Genomic DNA, 22,599 nt, shown 5'->3' with positions numbered 1-22,599 from the left:
CTAGAGTTGACACTGAACCTGTACACTTGGCCATTGCCACCCATGCAGGCAGAATGTCTGCTGTGTGCAATAATCAGGGCGCCTAGGGACGAACTGAGCAAACCCATCACCATTTCCAACTTTCAAGTGGCTAGAAGGTCCCTTTCCTAGGTATAGTCATTGAGTTAGTGACCCGTCCCAAGCTGTTTAGTAATGCATCTTCTCTGAGTCTCTCTTCTAAACATGTGGAGGGCACACACTGTAGCTTTTGAATCCTTGAAGGTCTAATGCGCAAGGGAAGGCCTAAGATTTGAGGATGTGGGGGAAAGTGCTCCACAAACTTGTACCAAACAAATAGCTTCATTACACGGTTCTAGCACTTAGTGGTCAGCAGCCCTATCTAGGTGGCACAACAGGACCACAGTAGAACTCAAGAGATGAAGAAGCCCCTGCCAAGGGCAAGGCTGGCAATGCAGACCATAGGAGGAGTCTAGGCTGTGAAGTCCTGGGTTCTGTCTTCTGACTGTGTGAATCTGGGCAACCATGCAAGCCTCAGTTTCCTCATCTGTTTCCTCCTGTATACATAATGGGGTTCAGCTTAGAGGGTGGTGGGGGACTCACCTTAGTAACGCCCATGGTGAACTTGGCCCTGGAATCAGGCTTTGTGAAGAGGGGGCTGCCATCATTCATTGATGTCAATGGAATAAGGACTGGAGTCAAAAGGGAGAGGTGAAGGACTGGAAAGGCCTAGGGAGGATCTGCTTAGGAAAGACTCTGGAGTGGTGGACAGTGGCTGTCACTCAGTGGCTCTGGACGTGAAGCATTGTAGTATGCACCTGGGGCAGGAGTGTGTGGAATTATCTCAAGAGCTGCGTGCTGGCTGAGATAAGGGTAGGAGAGATAAGGGCAGAGAGGCAAGTTGGGGCTCGGCTATGGAGGTCTTGAGCGCTAGGCTAAGGGGAGGAGATGTTACACTGGTAAATTTCCATTTCTGATTAGGATGCTCACAATTGGCATGGGATAATACAGAAGTCTCCCCTTCCCATCTTGGAGTGATGAAGAAGTCCCTTTTCTAATTACCCCTTACACCTCTAGAGGATGCTCAGCTTCCCCCACCCTCCACACCATGGGGGGAAGGGAGGGCTTAATCTCTTCTAAGACCTCCTGACTGCTCATTCTAGCTCAACTCTCATCCAGTTATTTTGAATTCAGCTCCACAGGTGGGTGAGCAGACAAGCAGGTAGATATTTCTGCGGTTGTGGAAACAGCCCAAAGTCCCCAGTTCAAATCTCAGATCTGCCACTCACTGTGACCTCAGACATCACCCAGTCCCTGACACAAAGGGACATGAACTTGAGTGACCCCCAAGATTCTGATGCCCTGGCATTTTGTTGTTTAATAGTCATGGGTCTATGTATGTTTCTGGTACCAGTATTAACGCAGAAACTCTCCCAGTTTGCACTGGCCCAGACCAGTGGTTTGAAATGATGCAAGTGCCAGCAGTTTCAGCCTTTGGCTAATATTTTCTGAATGAACTGCTGAGAAATAGCAGCCTGTCTTAACATCTTCCCAACACCAGCTGCAGGGATAATAGTGGGCTATGAGTGGCTTTGGGAGGGGAAAGCTACTCAGAAACATCAAGGCTTTGTTCAGAACCTTCTGGAACATTTAGCCTCAAGAAAAAGTCAGTAGGAGGCCACACAGCTGACCTCAAGTTCTAGATTTTTCCCTCTGAACCCGTAATCTTGGTCTCTGCTGTGTCTCGGGAGGAACAGGCAGCTGGACTGGACACTCACATCTGGCCCTTGCCAGGCAGAAGGCACATGGTTGAGTCTATCTGGTACATGCCATGCTGTCTGCTCTGCTGCATGTGGTGACTTCACAGCTTTCATAGTTGGACAGACTTGGGTTTGAATGTTTGAGAGAAATGTAACCTTGGACATATCACATGCAATGCTGACATGAGCCTCAGGTTCTTTGTAAGAAAAATAAAGGCAGGTGGGGGGGGGGCGGATCACAGCACCCTCCTCCCAGTCAGGTTAAGTACTTAAAATGTGTCACACGAGGCTGTCATTTTGTTACTGTTCGATGACATTGACTGTATGCTGGACCCAGGTGTGGGATAGGGTCCTGAAATTTAGCCTGAGAAGAGACTCATGAAGGAAACCAGGCTGGAACAAAGTCCCACTTTGGTCTGAGCAGTCTAAGCTCATAGAGTGAACTAGAAGTCAGGGGTTGGGCTTTGCTGGACATCCTGACAGCCTCACCTCATCTTCTATAGATCTCTCGTTGGATGGTGAGGATTAACCTTCCTGCATAGGGTTCCAGGACATGCTGTGACTCTTAGCCTCCAGCTGCCAACTTCCCTTCCTCTTTCAAATAAGCTTAGGGTTGCAGGTACCCATGAGCCTTTGGAAACCTGCTGGACTAGAATGCTTAGGAATCTCAAAACTAGTATGATGTGGTGGCTGTTTTCCCCATTCAGTGTCTTCTTTGTGCAGTCTAGCTACCAGGCTGTGTATACCTGAAGCTTGTGGAGCTTCCTGGGTTGTTCTGCTCAGATGTGCACCTTGCCAGCCAGTCAGCTGTCAGGTTTGCACACCCTTTGCAGGAATCAGGCACTCATCTGGGAACTCAATCTGGGGTCACCAGCATGATTTGGGTTGCTATTCTGAGCTGGCTAAAGGGACCTGGAGAAGCTGTGCCCAGCCAGATGGGAGATTTAATAGGAAAAAAATGTTACATCCTGCCCTGTGATCCTAAACCCCAAGGGACTACGTAAGAATTAAGCCATGGGACAAGTGGAAAAAGGCCCTGGGGCTTTCATTAGCTGTGTCTTCCATGTGATTCACTGCCAAGATATGTTTATTTCACCAAAAATCACTTGCTAATGTCTACCCTATGCCAGGAGCAAAAGACAATTCCTGTCTTAGGGAGCTCCTAGTTTATTATAGGTAGATCCTAAAAGTTAATGTCATTTTAGATTCTATTACTGAAGGTATTCTGTTCCAAGTGAGAAAAATAAGGTCCTACTCCGAGTGTGCTCCTGAGTATCCCAAACACTTAATTTCTTCCTCTCAAAGAGACTGGAATAGAGGAGCTGGGAAGCCAGAATCTTCAAGGACCATTAAAGTCACAGCTTTATTAGTAAAAATCAAATACAGATGTGACAGCAGGGGAAGCATGGCTATGAAAGGAGAACCTGGCCCCGTTCTCCTCAAAAAGGAGCTGAGTTAAAACCACCTGGGAAGTGGGTGTCCCCCACACTTCCCATTCCACCCTTAGGGCTATCCTCAGGTCTCAGAGAGAAGACAAGAGGGGCCTCAGGGGGGTCAGTAAATATTTTTCTCCTGGGATCACCAAAGACAATTCTCATCATTCTGCATAGTTTCCTATTGTAGTACTAGGAAATTGTGCAATACAATGTCTTATGCAGATGCTCCTGGCGGGTCAGTGAAGTCCCAGGGAAGAAGAGAACCTCACATGGCCTGAGGCTAAAGGGACCCTAAGATGATAGGCAGGGTCCTCAGGGATCAGTAGAGGTCTCAAGGAGAAGGTCCGTAACATGGAGGATGAGGTTGGAGTGGCGCCACCGAGCTGGGCTGTCCTACCCTGGTAATATCACACAAAGAAGCCAACCTTGAATGCACTAGGCTTGGTTTACTGTGAGAATGAAGCATTTCCCTGCAGAAATGAACAGTGGAAAACAGCTTTGTGATTGGCAAAGACTCCAAGGGGGACCCTATCAGGTGCTAAAGGCACAGAAACTGCTTTAGGAAAGTCTCATGTGTTTAATTCTCCATCGACTGAAGGATAACAAAGGGGACAGAAGGAAGACAGTGGGTGGAGGCTACAGGAAAGAGAGTAAGCAGCATGGGCCATGTCATCCAAGTCTCAGTCAACTCCATTGGCTGGCCGTGAGCTGGGATGGTCCCACCCACAGACTTGTCTGGAGTAGGGATGAGAGCACTGGGACTTTTAGTCCAGGTGTCCGGTCACTGGGTGCCAGCTGCCATAAAGGAATATGGTCTTGCAGGGGGCAACTCAGAAGTGATTACCAAAGCTGGCCGCTGGAGGCTGAGCTATCTGGGTGCTTGAGGAGCAGGTCCTTCATACTGGGCCAGGGGCGGGGGGTGGGGGTGGGCACTCTCAGTAGCTGTAGAAGAACACCTTTTGGGAATGGAGTTGGCCAGGGCTTGGGGTAGCCTTGGTTTTGCTTGGGATGAACATCCCATTTGGACACCAGAAGGAGAAGCTAGGTGCCCCAACTGTCTTCATTGGATGAAAGTGCTGCTCAGCAGCCCATGTGTGTAATAGTTGGGCACCATTCCCATTTATAGAGCATCTACCAAGTTCCCAGCACTCCACCTCCGTTATCCTGAATTATCCCAGCTCCCAGTGATCCAAGTATGACTGTCCTCATGTGTGAAGGAGGTGCACACATGCAAGGACTCATAGCTGTGAGTAGTAGGACTAGGGGTGAGGTTTATCCTTAGCTCCAGGCAATGGAATGTTCTGCTCCTCTTCCTCTATGGGCCAGAGACAGGAAGGCCTTCTGGCCCAGAACTCTGCCTCCAACCCACCCACCCTCCCACCCACACCTTGTTCCAGTTACTGGTCTCTGGATTTCCCTGCCCAGTCAGTGAAGTTCCCTTCCTGTGTACATGAGCCCCCTGCTTGGCTCCTTCTTGAATAATGTTCCATGAAGCCAGGGCTAGGGTGACTGAGAGAGGTCAAGGCCTGTCAGACTCCCTCTGGGCCATCAGACTCTAGCCTAGAGCTCTAGGAGCTGAAAATTCAAAACTTGAACTTTACTGTGGAACTGTTGCAAAGCTTCTTGGTCAGACAAGGAAGTTAGAGCATGCTTTTATGAACAGTTTTGGCTTGACTTGGCATTTTGAGCTATGTCCACATGGGGACCATAGACCTCCCTATATGCCCTTGCCCCAGCCCTGCAAGTGTTGAACAGGCCTACGGGAGCCAATCCTGCCTCTGGAGACATTCTATTCTCTCTTATATGCATTCTCATACCCTATCCCTGGAATGCTAGAGGAGGGCAGGAGGGCAAGCCTGGCTATTTTAGGCATTGACAGTTTTCTCGGGCTCTGTTGAAAGCCATTAGGCAGTGAGTGACTACTCAGAACTGACCAGTGCTGTGTAATTTCACTCCTTAGATCTATCAAAGTGTGACCGGAATTCACATCTTGAGGAATCCTGTCTTAGGGGACCTTCCTCTTCTTCCTGTCATCTTTCCAAGCCCATCTTCCCTCTATTGCATCCTAGGTTCTCACAGGGTCACTCCACTGTTCTCTGAGCCCCTGCCTGCCCCTTCCCTTTTCCAAAGGTCATTTCCCACTTGCCCAGGTGACTTGAGTGACCACTGGGACTTCCTTTCTGAGGACTTGGCTTTGCACAAAGACTTCTAAAACCTCCCATTTGGTGATCTCCTGTAAGGGTGAGATGTTTGGCTATATAGGGTGCATGGAACAGAAAAATGCTTTTGTAGTCTCACAAAATTCATTCATTCAAGGCCATTTTCCAGAGTCTCTTTCAGAGAAAATATCTCCTTTCCTCCTGAGGTTGTGTGAGTATGTTGGAGGGCAAAAGTCTAGGCATACCATTATGTGAGTGTACACAGGTATACACTTATGCACCTGCATGTATTTGGGAGCTATGCAGGAGATGAGCCCCTCATGCCCTTCTATGTTCTCATTTTTTAGGTCTGTCCCTGTCAGCCCCACACCCATCCAGATGAAGCATCTCATAACCAAGATGGGGTTCTAGGCCTGTGGCCAATAAGACTCTCAGGGTCAGTGTGAGGCTGCCATGACAAGACGCAGCAGGGCCACCAGAATGCAGCAGCTGGCAGTTAGGAGCCTTGCAGGGAAGTGACATACAAGAGCTATGTAGCCAGCCTTAGCTTCTAAGGAGCTGCTGCAGGGCTATTTAGGAAGAGATGTTCTTGGCTGACTTCCATTATCTCTAACCCCCTTCCTAGCAGCTCAGCCTTCCTCTGTTTCTGCAGGGGCCTCCACAGTAAAGAGTTGCCTTAAAACTAAGGTCTGGGTCAGGAATCTTAGTTTTATTCTTTTCCCATTCCCAGGCAGTGACTTCTGTCTTTAGGCCTGCAGAATCCTCATTGTTGTTGTTATTATTATTATTATTACTATTATTATTATTATTATTGCTAGTCTTGGGGCTTGAACTCAGGACATGGGCACTGTCCCTGAGACTTTTTTTTTTTTTTTGCTCAAGGCTAGCACTCTACCACTTGATCCACAACTTTACTTCTGGCCTTTTGGTGGTTAATTGGAGATAAGAGTGTCGTGGACTTTCCTGCCTGGGTTGGCTTTGAACTGGGATTCTCAGATCTCAAGCCTCCTGAATAGCTAGAATTATAGGCATGAGCCACCATATGCCCAGCAGAATCTCTTGATACCTTACTTTCTGCTCCTGCTCCTCAGCTCAGCTCCAGGCTTCATGGGAAGAAACAGGTGGCCATGAGGCAGAGATCCAGGTTTCAGGCCAAGCAGCTCACCAGGCTGAATGAACCAGCAACTGGACTTATCAAAGCCTCAGTTTCCTTTCCTGTTAAATAGGATTGGCGGCCATTATCTCTCAAGAGTGGTTCCAAAAGGACACTTCTGTAAAAAATCTACATGTGGCTTGTACTATGAGAAGAACTCATGAAATGGTACTTGTTGATTTCACCTGACCCACTGCTCCCTCCCCCAATCAGTTGCAAAACCATCACCACTGTCACACATGTGGACAGATGCAGATTAGTCTTCTATTTGATGTGGGAGGAGGGGGAGAGACAAAACAGAGGAAACGAGACCCTGACTTGTGGCACTTGCAGAATTCCAGCCTGGAGCAGGGTTTGGAGTAGGGGACCAGCCTTTGACCAATAGACCAGGTGGCTCCGCTAGTTCAAAAGCCCCAGAAAACCCCCCTCTATGCAGACTCATTCTTTGTGTTGGCTGGAATAGTCTGGAATCTTTGGGTATTCGAGAACTGGTCTGGAGTAGTGGAGCCATGTAGATCTAGACTCAAATTCCATACCCACCACTACCCAGATGGATGAACTGAGGTAGACCACTTAGCTCTCGAAGCTTAGTTTTCTCCTCTGAGGAGTGACCATAATAGCTGTTTCCTCTGTGGCCTTCTGGGGAGTATAATTGATTTCCCAGATGTCCAGTGCCTAGGGCTCTGCCTGGTATCTTGGGTTGCATCTCGGTCATTTTCTCTGCTCCTCACCATTGGCACCATTTCACAGCAGGACTTGGGTCTTGCATCATTGGAGCTTGGTCCTTGAAATCTGTGGGCTTCCTAGGGAGAAGATGGGGACTGAGTCTCTAGGTGAGTTTAACCCTGGAGACTAGTGTCTTTTCCTCTCTTCTTTCTTGGCTTACCGCCTCAGTTTCCACCTCTGTAAGTTGGAGATAGAAGAGAACTTGGCTTTGTAGACCCTTTGTGACGCTCTAATGGGGCATTGCCTAGAAAGTGAACCACAATAGGGTCTCAGCAAGTGTAAGCTGCTGGCATCTGTCCTTACAATCATTAGTGTTGCCATCTTTACCTAGTTCCCTGTTTCCCTACTTTTCTGGTGTGGGTGGGTCACAGTGTTTGGTTTCCAAGGTGACAGCCTCTCAGCTAATAGTGGCAGGAGGAGTTTGGTTCTGCTTGGGCTGAGTCAGCAAAAGGAGTTGGCCTTTGCTGTGGTTACACTTGGCAGCCTGGGCTAAGGTGGCATGCTCTGCATGACTCACCTCGTAGAAACAGAGCCCATTAACCTCACCCTAGGCTGCCAGGGCACAGAGAGAACTAGCTGTGCCATTCAGAATGTGTCTAATTCACCAGGGCTCTCCCAGGGACTCCATGTCGCTGCCCATTGCCTAGGCTCCCCCCTGAAGTTCTGCCATGCTGTGGTTGTATATCCTTCCTTATCAGGGGCTCAGACCTCTTGTCCCTTTGCCCCAGACAGTGCCTTCAGCTGTCTGTAACAGGGTGAGCCCCACAGGTCTAAAGACCTGAATGTGAATCCTGCTCCTGCTTTTGTCATGTATCAACAGTGTCTCAGGAACAGTTAGTTGACTCTCTTCCCAGAAATGCTCTGCTCCCCTTTCCCCCTTCCAGGGGACAAAATTACGAGACCCCGGAGAGCATATTCAGGAAAGTCACATAAGACCTTATGATGAAATAATGAAATCTGTATGAGCAACATTAGGAAAGCCAGTCATATGTGCCTGTGGGCACTATCTCTCCCTCTCTGGTCTCAGTCTTCTTGCCTTATACAAGGAAAGGTTTTGCCAGACACCAGTGGCTCATGTCTGTAATCTTAGCTACTCAGGAGGCTTGCCAGCCCGGGAAAGAAAGTCCATGAGACTATTATGTCCAATTAAGCACCAAAAAGCTGGAAGTGGAGTTGTGGCTCAAGTGGTAAAGCACTAATCTTGAGCACAACAGTTCAGGGACAACACCCAGATCCTGAGTTCAAGCCCCAGGACTGGCACACATATGCACAAAATGAAAAGTTTGTGCATTTGAGTCAATTTGGGAAAGGCTGTACCTAGGATCCTCCTTGCAGAGACATCAGCCAGCGATAACCCTGTTTAGCTTTGCTCTACTTAAACCAGGTCTTATTAATTTGGCTATAGAACCTCACTACTAGGACTATGGTTGTGCTACTCCCAGAATTCCTGCTGTCATTGCATTAAATGCACTGGTAACTCCATGCATCTACCACCACACACACTCTTTGGGAAATGGCCAGTTGAGCAGATGGATCAGGATGCTCACAGCTCTTGTGGACATGGGTCTAAGCACTTTGAGGGTCACACACCTGCCTGTGTCCCCCAGGGGCCTTCCTGATCCCGTACACGCTGTTCCTCATCATTGCTGGGATGCCGCTGTTCTACATGGAGCTGGCTCTGGGGCAGTATAACCGGGAAGGCGCAGCCACAGTGTGGAAGATCTGCCCCCTCTTCAAAGGTAAGAAAGCAAGGGACCCGGTGGGGAGTCGAAAGGGTTTCTCAAAGCCATTCCTGATGCCCCTGGAGAATCACATGTGAAAGTGAGGCCTGAGGTAGACACCTCTTACATTCACAGATATTGACAAGGTCAAGAAGGCCTACCACTCTAAGGTACACAAAAAGCATTTGGAGTGTCCCAGACAGCATTAAACCTAGGTTCTCATTCAAGATCTGCCAGGAATCAGAGTCTATTTTCATGTATGGAAAATATTTAGAGATGTACCCAGCACAAGTATCTCTACTATCTCTCCTATTGTTCCCATGGCAGACATGGCAAATTGATACAAGATCTTTTCAAGCTCAAATAGAAATATGCTTCGTAGTTTTAAATGTAATAGCCATAAGAGAGCGCTTGCAATTTGAATGTAAGATACGTCCACTTTCACTTAGAACGCATTTGCAGGAACTAGCCATGACAACTGCTATTTGGCCCCTACACAGCTGGAAGAAGAGTATAGAGTAAGACATAGTATCTCCTAAGCCCTAGTTAGAGAAATATCCCAATGAGGACGAGTGTCATTGCATGAGGCTCTTCTCAGCTGGCAGTCCTCTAATAAGAAGAACAGGTGGATACAAGAATCTTACAAGACATGTACATTAACGTCTTTGCTGTTTAATTGCCAGAACTAACTCAAGCTGGCTTTACTATGGAAGGTAATTTATTGCCTTATTTACAGAAAAGTCCAGGGGCCTGGTCAACTACAGCTTGATCCAGGTGCTCAAATGATGTTGTCTGAAATTTCTTGTTGTTGTTGTTTTTTATACATATATGTATACACAAATGTATATATATATATATATATTTGTGGCTTTATTAAAGGTCTTAGACTTCATTAAAGTCTCATTACACTTAAGTTTTATATGACTATGTAAGCTAGTCATTGTGGCCATGAGAAAACAGTACTGTAATTGGCCAGGCCTTCATTATGTGTCCAGGGAGCAGGGCCTGGGAAAATCTGACCCCCATGTTCCCACCAGGAGTGGGCTATGCTGTGATCCTCATCGCTCTCTACGTCGGCTTCTACTACAATGTCATCATTGCCTGGTCACTCTACTACCTCTTCGCCTCCTTCACCTTGAACCTCCCCTGGACTGAATGTGGCCATGCTTGGAACAGCCCCAACTGCACCGACCCTAAGCTCCTCAATGCCTCCGTGCTGGGCAACCACACCAAGTACTCCAAGTACAAGTTCACCCCCGCAGCAGAGTTTTATGAGTAAGTCATGGAAGCCCCATCCTGGCCACAGTAAGGTCTGGGAAGGTCTGATCCAAGCACTTAGACAAACCATGAAGGAGGAGGGGCTTGCACTGGTTGGCATTTGTAACATAGAGGCCCGATGCTGCTGTGGGGAGTGGAGATGCAGAGCCAACACACCAGCAAATAGACAGGAAGCAAGGTGTTAGAGAATGCGTGTCTTTTGAGAAATAAGGGAACTTCAGGGATGGTAGCTGCCCTTAAGGAACTAAAACCAGGTATGTGGGAGAAACTAACCACGGACTGAAAAGGAACTTTAGCTTAGTGGAGGAATCCGGGGGCAGGAAGGAAGGCTTCACTGAGGAGGTGAGCTAGGAGCTGAGTTTATTAGCCAAGGGAACATCTGGAGTCTCAGCCAGTAGAAAACAGAGCTACAGTTGGAACCCAGGATCAGGCCTGGTCCCAAAGCTGGCCCTAACCCACACACTGTGTTGGACTCCAGGCTTTACAAATGGATGTCATTAATCAGACGTTTTGTCATAGTCATGACTCATTGTTAGCCAAGTGAAATTGGGCCCCGGCCATTGTGTAAATGTTTTTTTCTAATCCTGAATATTGCAGTCTAAAATTGTTCTTACTCTATGACTGTGGGAATAGGCACAGAGCAAAACAAAAAAAAAATGTGTCCTGTCCCAAGTTAATCTGGTTTAGAATAGTTTGAACACAGCCAATCTGGCTCCGAGGCCTATCAAAATCACCAAGGGAGCTTTCAAGCCCACTGCTGCCTGGATCCTGGACTTAGAGACTCAGCTCTCACTGGGCTGGGTGCAGCCAGGGGAGGCAGACTTTCACTTAATCATTTCTCCCAAAATTCTAGCATCTAGTTGCCATTGAAGACCCCTAACGTAGCCATTGTGGTCCTGTCTCAACAAGATGCCTGCGGTAGTCAGGGTGACAGCTCCACCATCTCGTGGCATGGGGAATTGATGGTCTCCTTCACTCTTGTCCTGTAGAGTATGGCTTCAGAAGATCTCGAGATGTTGGACTGCTCATGAGTTGAGGTTTCCGGTGCTTCTGTTTTAGGAACATGGTTTAGACAAGGAGTTTGGTAAGGGATGCAGGTCAGAGGCAACTGCCAATTCATAGCATTGGTTGTATGTTTTCCCTTTTTCCTCTATTGGAGGAAAAAGCATGATTTTTCTTGAGTTCCCAGCAACTGTTGTTCTTATAAATTAAAATGGAAAGGGATAGCCTTGTCATCTCTAGTCTAGTTAGTATACCAGGCTGCACAAGGTAAGATGGCTTGAGAGACACTGGTTACGTGGGGCTGGGGACTTAGATCCCTTTCAGGCCCAGTTGTGAGCAGGATGTGTAGACAGTCTCACATACAACCCCCAAAAGGGCCGTGGGGAGCCTAGAGTAAGGAGCAGAAGGGGAGTTTGTCTCCACAGCATTCTGCCCTGCAGACCTCTCTTCTCTCTTGATCCACTTCTCTACCCGGACCCCTGCGAGCCTTCCTAGCCATCCTGCACTGGGTCCTGAACATCTCTTCATGCCCCACCCCTTTTCACCTTCATGGAGTGAGGGTGGAAATGATTCCTATTTCACAGATTAGCAAGTGGAGGCTCAATTTCAAGTACATAGCAGAAGTGGGATCTGAGTCCAGCCATCCAACTCAAGGCTCCCAGCACCCCCCACCCCCTGCTCCCAAGGTGTCTCAGAGAGCAAAGAGGGGGGTTGTATTTGTGATAGGAGTACACGGGTCGCTGCAGGTAGATAGGAGCCCTTCTCATGCATTTCTTTCTCAGCTTGGTCCTGCCCATGTGCTTTGTAAAGCATTGGCATGGGCAGCCTCTGGGTTTTCTATAGTCCATGGCCATTTTAACTAAATGTTCTGCTTTAAAACAACTCCACTTAGTCTGGGAAGCCAACAAATGGGACTTCCAGTGCCAACCCCTGTGGAGGTTAGACAGTTTTTCCTCTTCCCCCAAGCCTCCTGGCCACTTTGGTGAGCATCTTGTACTCATTTAGGCTGATGGGTTGAACCCATCATTCACAGGAACAGAACTGCTCTTCTCCCCAGGCTCTGGGCGTGAGGCCCAGCAGCGCCATGGCTAAAAGAAACGCCGAGCTCCAACTTTATCTGATCTGGGGAATGTGTGCGGCGATAGGAACTTTCTACTCCATGCCGACTCATGATAAGGAAGAGACTTCACCCTCCAAACCTCTGGGCTTTGAACACCAAGAAAGAAAACGAGGCTTTTTGGCACATAGCCTTCGGAAAGCCTGGACAGCACTCTCCCTGGTGATTCATATGCAGTGAGCTGCTCCAAAAATGCTAAGGAAGCCATTACTTTTAACCAGCTCCCACAGCCTGGGCCTGCTGGGTGGAGGAGCCCGGATGCTCACTCCTTTTCTTGAGAATGAGCTCTGGAAGCTGCTTCTTTTCACTGATGAAATTTTAGATAAGGCGAGCACCAGTGGCCCACTCCTGTCATCCTAGCTACTCAGGAGGCTGAGATTTAAGGATTGAGGTTTAACGCCAGCCCTGGCAGGAAAGTCTGTAAGACTCTGATTTCCAATTAACCACCAGAAAACCAGAAGTGGTGCTGTGGCTCAAAGTGGTAGAGCATTAGCCTTTAGTGAAAAAGTGATTTAGTGGCAACGAGATTTGAACTCAAAGCTTGCACCTACTACACAGGTACTCTACCACTTAAGTAGTACCTCTCTTTCTGCTTTTGTATAGTTTTCAGAAAGGGTCTCGTCCTTTTTTTTTTTTTTTAACCTCTAAGGCCAGCCCTGAACTATAACCCCCCTACCTCCAAATCCAGAGTAGCTGGGCTTATAAGCATGCATCACTACACTTGGCTCTTAGAAACATATTTATGAGGTTCAGGATAAGGATTAATGATGGTTTAGAGCCTTGTGACATAAGCTTCATAGTTAAATTAGTCAAAAAGAAATTAATGCCATTCAACATTTAGCCCATGAAAGCACGGGAAGAAGTAGGGTTAAGCATCGGATGGGACCAGGACATTCTTTACCTTTGGAGGTGCTTAGTCACATTCCCCCTTTCCTCTCTTCCATTCCCTCCTCTCCTCTTCCCTCCCATCTCCTCTCTTCTCTTCTCTCCTCTTCCTCTTCTTCCTTCCTTCCTTCCTTCCTTCTCTCTGTCTCTGTCTCTCTCTAGTCAGGGGATTCTTTTGAGTTGAGACTGGCAGAATGAGGAGGTTTGCTAGGATGACAAATTGGGCGGGGACCTGAGTTCTAGGCTTTAGGAACACAAGGTCTCAAGGCCAGAACCAGGAGAGGATCCAATGATTGTAGGAAAGTATCTTGCTGTTGCCAGAACAAAGGCAGGGTGTGGTGAGGCAGGGACAACCTTGCCAGGGTGCATTATGAAAGATTCTGAAAGGCTTTTGCTGGTATCCTCTAGACCAGGATTTCACAGTCCTGGCAGTTTGGGTTTGAGGTCAGACAATTCTTTCTTGGGAAGTAGAGGTGGGTGGCCATTGTCCTGTGCATTTTGGTTATTCTAGTCTCTACCTAGAAGATACCAGAAGCACCCTCACTCCCACAAGGTATAACCCAAAAGTCCCAAGGCATTGGGTGACAAAGTTTCCCCAGTAAGAGTCACTGGTTTAGATAATAAGAGATCTCTTAGGATTTGGGGCAAAAAATAAATGTGCCAACATTTAAGTAACACTTTGACACTGACAGGAACTTCAAGGGAGCTGGCAAGAGGCAGAGAGGTCTGGGTTGGAGGAGATGAAGGGACATTTGCAATCATTCTGTAGGAATGGAGTATGAATCTGGCCTGGGAGGGGAGTAAGGGAGGAGAGCACAGAAGAAGAGACAGGACTAGGAGTGGCAGGCACAGGGGCTGACCACATGGGGGGTGTCATTTAATTACTTGAATGAGATTCTAATAGAAGTCGATTTTTTTATGGTATAAAAGACTTTTAAAACATTTTGTTTTGACATTATTCATTTGGGGGTAATTTCAGTGTGCAGAATGAGGACCTTGTTTTCATTTGAGGCATCAAAGTACCTTCATTTTCCTTACCACTTTAGAGATGGAGGTGGAGAAAGAGACAAGGGAAGAGAGGGAAGAGAAGGAAGGGATGAAAAGGGACGATAGAGAAAGCCATTCAGACAGGCAGATCATCAAATGCCTGTCTATTATAGATGTGTACCATCTTTGTCATTAATGTGGTCTCTTTTGGATTAATGAATCACACCAGGGAAGATGATATAAGCCATTGTTTGCCTGTAACATTGTAGTATGAATTTCTCCATCAGCCTCTCTCTGAGCCCAGCATGAAAACAAATGCCTGTAGAAGTAAAAAATTAAAAGAGAAGTTTAGTTGCCATGTGGGAAATGTGTGGTTGCTTAGGCCAGAGAGGAGGCCAGGGAGGAGACAGGAAGTCACTAAGTTACTAAGACAAGTGAGAATGTGCTAGACACAGAGGTTTGCTTCCTAGCTATACTTGAGGTGATCTTGGATGCTCGCAGTTATAGGAGAGGGATTGTGGAGTTTACATGAATAATCCATGACACTCGTCTGTTCCCAATCTAATGATCTGCTGTGCTGAGCATGAGAAGGTCCAGGCCTGATTAATCCACCTCCATTCCTGGGAGGGCCTTGTACATTCACCCTCTGTAACTGAGCATTTGGGGATCCAACCAACCGGGGATTGCAGAGACTTGAAAAAAAAAAAAAAGGCCTCTGTACTGAACATGTACAAACATTCCTTCCTTGTAATTTTGTATTATGTATCATAAATAATCCAGGGATGGTTCAAGGTAGGTAGATGGATTTGTGTAGGGGATATCCAGATACAATGTCATTTATTTTATTATATATATATATATTTATTATCAAACTGAATTACAGAGTGTTACAGTTTCATACATTAGGCATTGGATACATTTCTTGTACTGTTTGTTACCTCCTCCCTCATTCCCCCCTCCCCACTCCCTCTTTCACAATGTCATTTCAAAGAAGGGATTTGGGAGTCTGCAGGCTTGAGTTTCTATGGGTGGTGGCTGGCACCAATTCCCAATGGGACTGAGGGACGACTGTGTCCCTTCTGGTGGAGGGGACATTGGAACTGCAGCTAACTGCAGCCTCTAAGTGTGAGTCTCTCAGGGAATACAATCCCTTCCTGGACCACCCAACACTTTGCACACGTCATTGTGGTTTCACATTCTTTGCTACTTCTTGTGTTAGAGGGACTATGCCAGCCACTTCTTGGGTGTGTCTGAGGCCCACATGGGAGGCTGACAGCAGATTTTCACTGAGGAACAAAAGATGAGGGTGCACAGCTCAGGCCCTGCCACAGGTCTGCTCACTTTGGTGAGGGGGTGGAACTGCCAAAGCTCAGATGGAACACTTCCCTCGCCTGGGGCCTCTTCTACTATCTAACCACATGGTCTTCCTTGATCTCAATCCCAACAGACTCTAATTTGGTTCTAATTAGCAAGTGATCCTTTGCCTTGCAGTTCTACTTTCTGTACCTTCACTGTATCATTGTCTGAGGGACCTCAATATTTTCAAATCTCTGGAATGCTTGTTCTGGAGGATGTTTCTTTTACTTGATTAAAACAATTCACACATTTTTGTTGATGGATAACATTATGTGACTATTGTCAAGGGTCTGTTGAATGAATATCACCACCTCAGCCCAGCTGTGTGATTGGCAGGAATCAGAGCAAGACAGATATCTTAGTTGGTGCCCCTTCCCCAGCCCAGCGCACATGGCTGCTGACTCCTGGCCTCTTGGATTAATGTCACCTGTTGTGTGGCACGTTATGGGATGTACTCTTTCTGTTGGACTTCTTTATTAAACCATCACATGTGGGAAATTCAACCATGTGGAGGTCCATGCTGATAATTAATACTCCACTCTATGATATAACATGACTCATTTTATCCTTGATCATATCCAAATACTTTGTAGCTTGAGGTCATTGCAAGAAATGTTGCTCTGAATGTTCTAGAACATATCTTTTGGTGAACATATATACCAATTTCTTCATGGTAAATGCCTAGGGGCAGATTTGCTAGGACACAGAATACCTATCCCCTCAGCCTCTCTAGCTTTGGTAGACATTCTCTGATAGGAAGAAATGCTGATTCTTGTGCCTTAGTATCAACTCCAGCATTTGGGGTGGGATAATTCTCTGAGGACAATCGGAAACATTCCCGGGCCGTATGGTGACAGTAGCAACCTATTCCTTTAAGTCACATTAAGTTGGTTTGTTTAGTTTTGTTTCTCTTGTATTTCCTTCCTTTGGTTGTACCTCCACTACCACTATATCTCATCTGAGTACCCTGGATACTCTTTATATGGGTATTAGAACTGGGGAAGGGAGAGGGAATACCAAAATCGAGAGACAAAGAACAAAAAGACAAACCATTTAAAAAGCAACCCTTACAAAACCATTTGGTGTAAACCAACTGCACCTAGAGTTGTGCATTTGGGGAGAGGGGAAGGGAGAGGAGGGAGGTGGGGGGGTGAGGGAGGAGGTAACAAGTAGAACCTGAAATGTACTCACTGCCTTTTATATGAATCTGTAACCCCTCTGTACCACACTTAGACAATAAAGAAAAAAATTGATATCTTAAAAAAATACAAATCATCTTAGACATTGCCAAATATGCCATGGGAAGGGGGATTACCCCCTCTTACTACTGGGCTTGCTGGGCCACATGTGAGCTCTAGTGAGGCTCTTCCTGCCTTATCACTGTCTCCCCAGGCCAGCCTGCAATAGGACTTACCTCCTAGAGCCATCCTGGAAGGAGGCTAGGGCCAACCAGAGCTGGCCCACATGCTGCATGGCAGTGCCTGGTGCTCTAGAGTTCAGGAGAGTAGCTGATTCCTGTCTCCATCATGGAGGTCGTGGGACTGGCTTGTGGTTGTGCCCTTGCTCATCCCCACACTGTGTTTCTGGGTCTCCTCCCTCTCCTCCGTACAGGCGTGGTGTCCTACACCTCCATGAGAGCAGCGGAATTCACGACATTGGCCTGCCCCAGTGGCAGCTCCTGCTCTGTCTGATGGTCGTGGTTGTCATCCTGTATTTCAGCCTCTGGAAAGGAGTGAAGACTTCAGGAAAGGTAATGGACCATTCATTTCTCTCTCAGTTGGGAGGTTGGTCTTGGAAAGAAGTATGTGCTTGTAGCTAGAACCATATGGTTGATGGAAAGGAAAGGTGGGATGAGGAGAGGCAGGCATGCATTCCACCCTCAGCTCTGCCACTGAGATGAAAATATGCCCTTCCCTCCCTAAGCCCGAGTCTCCTCATCAGCAGGGCTTAGGGGGGTGCCAGTAGATCAAGGCTCCTCATCCTTTCATTCCAATGCTTTCCTAATAGCCTAGAGACTGGGACATTCCCAAAGGCCTTGGAACAAAGCCTAAGGATGTTAAGATGCCTTTGATCTTGAATTCTGACCTAACATTTCATGCAAATGGTGATTTATTATAAAATCAATAAATATGTCCCTCTGAATTTTTGAGTAAAATAAAATGCCCAGAAGATATCCAGATGTGTATTGTGCCTTCCTATTCCCTGTGGCACAATGCAGAGAGACCCAAGAGTGTATAGGCACTTTAGAGAGAAGGACCCAACCTTTGAAAGGCCAGAGAGAGCCAGTCCTCGGGGCTCTACATGGAAATGGCCAATGTTGATTCTTAGCCTGAAGAACAGCAAGGGAAGGACAATCCTACTTGGATTCTATAGAGACTAGAACTTAACTATGTAACAAGGAGTATGTAACTAGGAAATGTTTTCCAGTATTTTGGCTAGCTCTTATTATTCAACAGACCACTCCAAAGTAAACTGATTTAAAACAAAAACCATTTCATTATTTTTCATGATTCTAGGTGCTGACTGAGATCAGCTTCATGGTTCTTCTGCCCTGGGTTCTGTTGCCTGGGTCACATATCCAGGGCTTTGACTGGGATGGAACTTTCTAGATTGTGTGTACACATTGCCAGTAGTTGGTATTGGCTGGAACCTCCATTGGAACTGTCAGAGCTCCTTGGCTCATCTCCACATAGCTTCTCGGTGTTGCTTAGGAATCTCACAATATGGCAGCTGAGTTCGCAGAGATATTCCAAGTAGACAGGTCCCGATACGAAATTATTCTTCTAGTCTCTGCTTGTATCATACGTGCTGTTGCCCCAAAGGCCAAAACAAGTCTGTGGCAAAGCCCATTGCTCACGTGGGAGAGGACTAGGCACAGATGTGAGTTCACTGAGTGGGTGTCACAAAGCAACAATCTCCCATGATCAGATTAGCTTTGGAGAAGCTCACTGGTTTGGGAAAAGGAGGCTGCCTCAGGGTTCTTTCTGGTGTCTAGAGTTCATCATGCCTTTGAGAGCTAAGATGGGGTCAGCAGACCAGCAGCTAGTGGGGATAAAATACTTTAAGAATTGGAGGTGAACTTTCCTATCATCATGTTGGGGAAAAACTCAAAATGTAACCCAGAGCTAGAAGGAATTCTGATGCAGAATAAACCCAATCTAGGACAATTTTATCTTGATGTTTGGATGTTGTAACAAGTCTTCAGTAAATGTTTGTTGAAGGACTGAAGGATGGTTGGGTAATTAAGTGAAAAGAACTTCATTATGTATTCATTTGAAGCCAGTTCAGCCTACTAATGAACACCTACTATGTGCTAGGTTTGATGCTAGCACAATGATGCAAACAGAGAGAAGACAGATTCTTTCCTTAAATGCTTCTTATCTACATGTATCACTAAAAGGTTATGGGCCAGCCAATGTCACCACTATCTTGGGTATCTATCCAAAGACATATATGCACAGGCCCTTTAAATAAACATCAATGGTCACCAACTATACATGCTATTATATATCTTGCTTTTTATTTTAAGTTTAATTTTATTTTGGGAGATAATTTCCCATTAGTTAGTCAGGATATATATATGTGTGTGTGTGTGTGTGTGTGTGTGTGTGTGTGTGTGCTTCTGTATATATATACATATATAAATATAATTATCACATATGTAATTACAGTATATTATATGTAATTACACATGTAATTATTGTGTATCATTATCATATATAATTATATTATTTTGTTGGATATAATTATATTATATAATTACATATACAACTATATATAATTTATATGTGTGAGCTAATTAGGTATGTATATTAAATTCATATATGGTGTACGTTATTGTGGTGGCTAGAAATTGAATTCAGGGCCTTGCATGTCCTAGGTAAGCTCTACAGCACTTGAGCCACCTCCACAATCTTAACTGGGTTTTTGAACTGTCATTTAAATCAGCTTAGTTGATTGCTACAATTTGCTTTGTCATGAAATAGGCTAGATTATGAGTCTATGTGCATAGTAATATAGGAACTGCTGGTGTTCTGTTTCCGTTATAGCCATTGCTATGTTTATGGGTAGTTTGACTTGAGATAAGAGGTTCTTGTCCCTAGGTGATGATCAGAAACATTAGTGGAGGCAATGAATGGCTATGGGAATTGAGAGGTTCCGCAAAGCCTGTGGGGACAGTGGCATTTGCTCTGTAAGGAGAGGCATAGGAGCAAACATGTTCTTTTGGAGAGAACTCCGTGAAGAAAGCTACTGAGCTATGGAAGCCTCAAGCAGGCCTTGTTCGGTTCTTTTTCCACCTCTCTTGGCCACTGAGAACAGGGCTCTTCTGGCCTCTGCAGAGGCCCAAAGGGGAATCATAGCTTCCCGCTTAAAATTGCAGAAGCTGGATACTCTACTGGCCTGGGTGTGGGACCACCACAGACTTCTAACATTTCAATCCAAGATTCAATCCAAGTTCCCTATAGCCATTGCCAAAGGGGAACATAGGCTCTGACTAATTTAGTTGAGAACTTGGCCAGAGCAGAACCTGAGTGATTTGCTGAGAGACCAGGGCTACAGAGAGGCCAGGGGTACAGGGCTGAGCATGGTCAGATTCTGTGGCCAAATGCACCTTCTGAGGTGAGGAGGCAGAGAGTCATAGGGGATGGGACACAGGTGCCACACTACAGAAGTTTCCCACGTGGAAACATGGAAAGTTAAGAAGGTGAGTCCCCCTTGCATGCTTCAATTAAAGCCACAGTCCCCACTTTGCGTAAATCCCTCAGTGTTGCGGCAGCCCAGCAGGCAGCGGCCCCAGGCAGTCCAGGGGGAGGGCATTTCCAGAATTAGCGTCACTTAGGACATTCCTGGACTCCATCTCTAATTGCTTTTACAAACTGGCTTATGAGAAAATCAAGGGTGTTGCTTATTTCTTCATCTGGAACAGGACATTGAGCTTTTCTTAGCAGGCGTCCACAGTCACAGAGCTGGCCTGAAATGCGTTACAAATGTGCACTCTTCCCATCCTGCAAAGGAAGCCTGTGCTTGGGAAGATGCTGGCTCCATGGGGATGGAGGCATGGGACAGGCTGAGCTGAGGCAAGGCGTTACGCAGGGCCACACACTTAGTGACAACCGAGCTGCCAATTGAGCACCTCAGAGTACGGGGTGGAGTCTCAGCCATGTGAGTCCCCAGCTACTCTGCACACACACTAAACTAGGCTTTCAGAAACCTCAAGCACCCCTTGCCCTTAGCATCAGTCAAGACAACAGAGCTGGCGTGAGTTAGCCACTCCTCTTTGCCCACTTCACTGCAGGCCTTTGAGGTGTTTGTGAATGGGAATAAAGGGAACATCTGGATTAAGAATATGTAAATAGCAAGGTGGTTATGTTACTTTCACATTCAAGCCATAATTGTAGCCAAGTCTTCCCACTACCATGTTAATACAGGCGGGGTCTGGGCTTGCTTGGACCCAGTTATAGTGAAAAACATCATTTGCACATAAAGCATGCATGTGCTAAGATATTTACCGCCTGGTGTTTTCTTAAGTAATACCAATGCACACTCCACGCCATATAAATACTGCTTCACAGCGTCTTCATTACTAGTGAAAATGTCCAGAAACACAGTATGGAAGATCTCAGATTCTTAAGTCTGTAAAGGTTATATACAGTTCCACAGTGATATAGCATGGATATTGTAATTTCTGTGTTAGAAATGCAAGCTTCTCCAATTCTGCCATTCATGAGGATCACCTGAAAGGCACATTAAATGTCAGATCCCTAGTTCGGCACCAGTGGCTCACACTTGTAATCCTAGCTACTCACGAGGCTGAGATAGGAGGATTGTGATTTAAAGCCAGCCAGGGCAGGAATATCTATGAGACTCCTATCTCTAACTCCCCAAATGTTGGAAGCACAGCTGTGGCTCAAGGGATAGAGTGTTAGCCTTGAACAAAAAAGCTCAGGGGCAGTGCCCAGGCCCTGAGTTCATGCCCCAGGACTCGCACACACACACAGAAAAGTCACATCCCTGGTCCCTATTTGAGTGGGAGATAGTGGAAGGGTGGGGTAAGAATTTGTATTTCTGTCAAGGCCCCAGTGCTGGTGATGCTATTGGCCCACAGATCTCATCTTGATCGAGGTTATCCTTAGTTCAAAGCCTGGCTTCAGGGTAAGCCTGGCATACTTTCAATGACAGAGATCTTACCATCTTTCTAGGCAGTTTGCTTCCATTATCATGTGAAAGATCTTCCTTTTCTGAAGCTGTAGTCTTCCTTATTCTCATAATCAGCCATTAGTTTGGATTTGGTTCCCCGAAACCACACAAATTATTCACAGAAACACCAAGTGCATAAAAGCGGAAGTTGAAGATGACCTTTCTCCAGCACTGAGACCAATGACTGCTTGTTGTCTTCTTTATCTCATGCTTTGAGGTGGACCATGTCTAGCTTCTCGTGGGCAGGGATGCCTTGAAGTTGAAATTCTGAGGGCAAGACTGGCTTGTGCTGGAGATGACAGAGGTCAAAGTTCCCTTCTCTTTGCTCAGTGTGCATGTAGGGCACCCATGAGCCACAACTGAGCTGTTGCCCAAGAATCTAACAATCTCTCTTTCAACACAAGATTTCAGGCAGCTAAGTGCACAACTGCCATCAAGTCTGAGAACTAGACTCATATAGTTGAGCTGTGAGCACATGTGAATGCGTGAAATAGGCTTTGCTTTCCGGGTGCTTGGCTGAGGCCACAGTCTGCCCTGTCATGTCCTGATGTGTTCCTTGAGGAAATCAAATCCATGCTGGAACCTCACATGTGGTGAATGCTCCAAGATCCTCTAAAGTCAGAACCCTGGACATTGTTTCTCTGGGTGGAGCCTGGCCACACCCAGCTGCTGGGCTGGGCAGTGCAGCTGGGCTGCAGCTGCTGCTGGAGTGAGCTGGAGGGGACCGTAGCAATTAGGACCCATCATGAGGATGTGTGAGGGCTCGTCCTTGAGCCTGTTGCCAAGGACCTAGACCCATCTCTCCCCATTTGCAAGAACAAATA

The 22,599-nt window shown here is 46.6% G+C and overlaps 1 protein-coding gene across 1 annotated transcript in view; it reads left to right on the top strand.

The window, feature by feature from the left end:
- Slc6a2 (solute carrier family 6 member 2) overlaps positions 1-22,599 on the top strand; it is a 37,277-nt gene that overhangs the window by 2,253 nt on the left and 12,425 nt on the right. Inside the window, exons 2-4 of the mRNA XM_048355564.1 lie at positions 8,839-8,970; positions 9,990-10,227; positions 17,189-17,327. Of these exons, the coding sequence (XP_048211521.1) occupies positions 8,839-8,970; positions 9,990-10,227; positions 17,189-17,327 (509 nt within the window). The remainder of the gene's footprint in view (positions 1-8,838; positions 8,971-9,989; positions 10,228-17,188; positions 17,328-22,599) is intronic.

Source organism: Perognathus longimembris, chromosome 10, assembly GCF_023159225.1.
Source record: "Perognathus longimembris pacificus isolate PPM17 chromosome 10, ASM2315922v1, whole genome shotgun sequence".
Taxonomy (NCBI): domain Eukaryota; kingdom Metazoa; phylum Chordata; class Mammalia; order Rodentia; family Heteromyidae; genus Perognathus; species Perognathus longimembris.
This window is presented reverse-complemented; position numbering and strand designations above follow the sequence as displayed.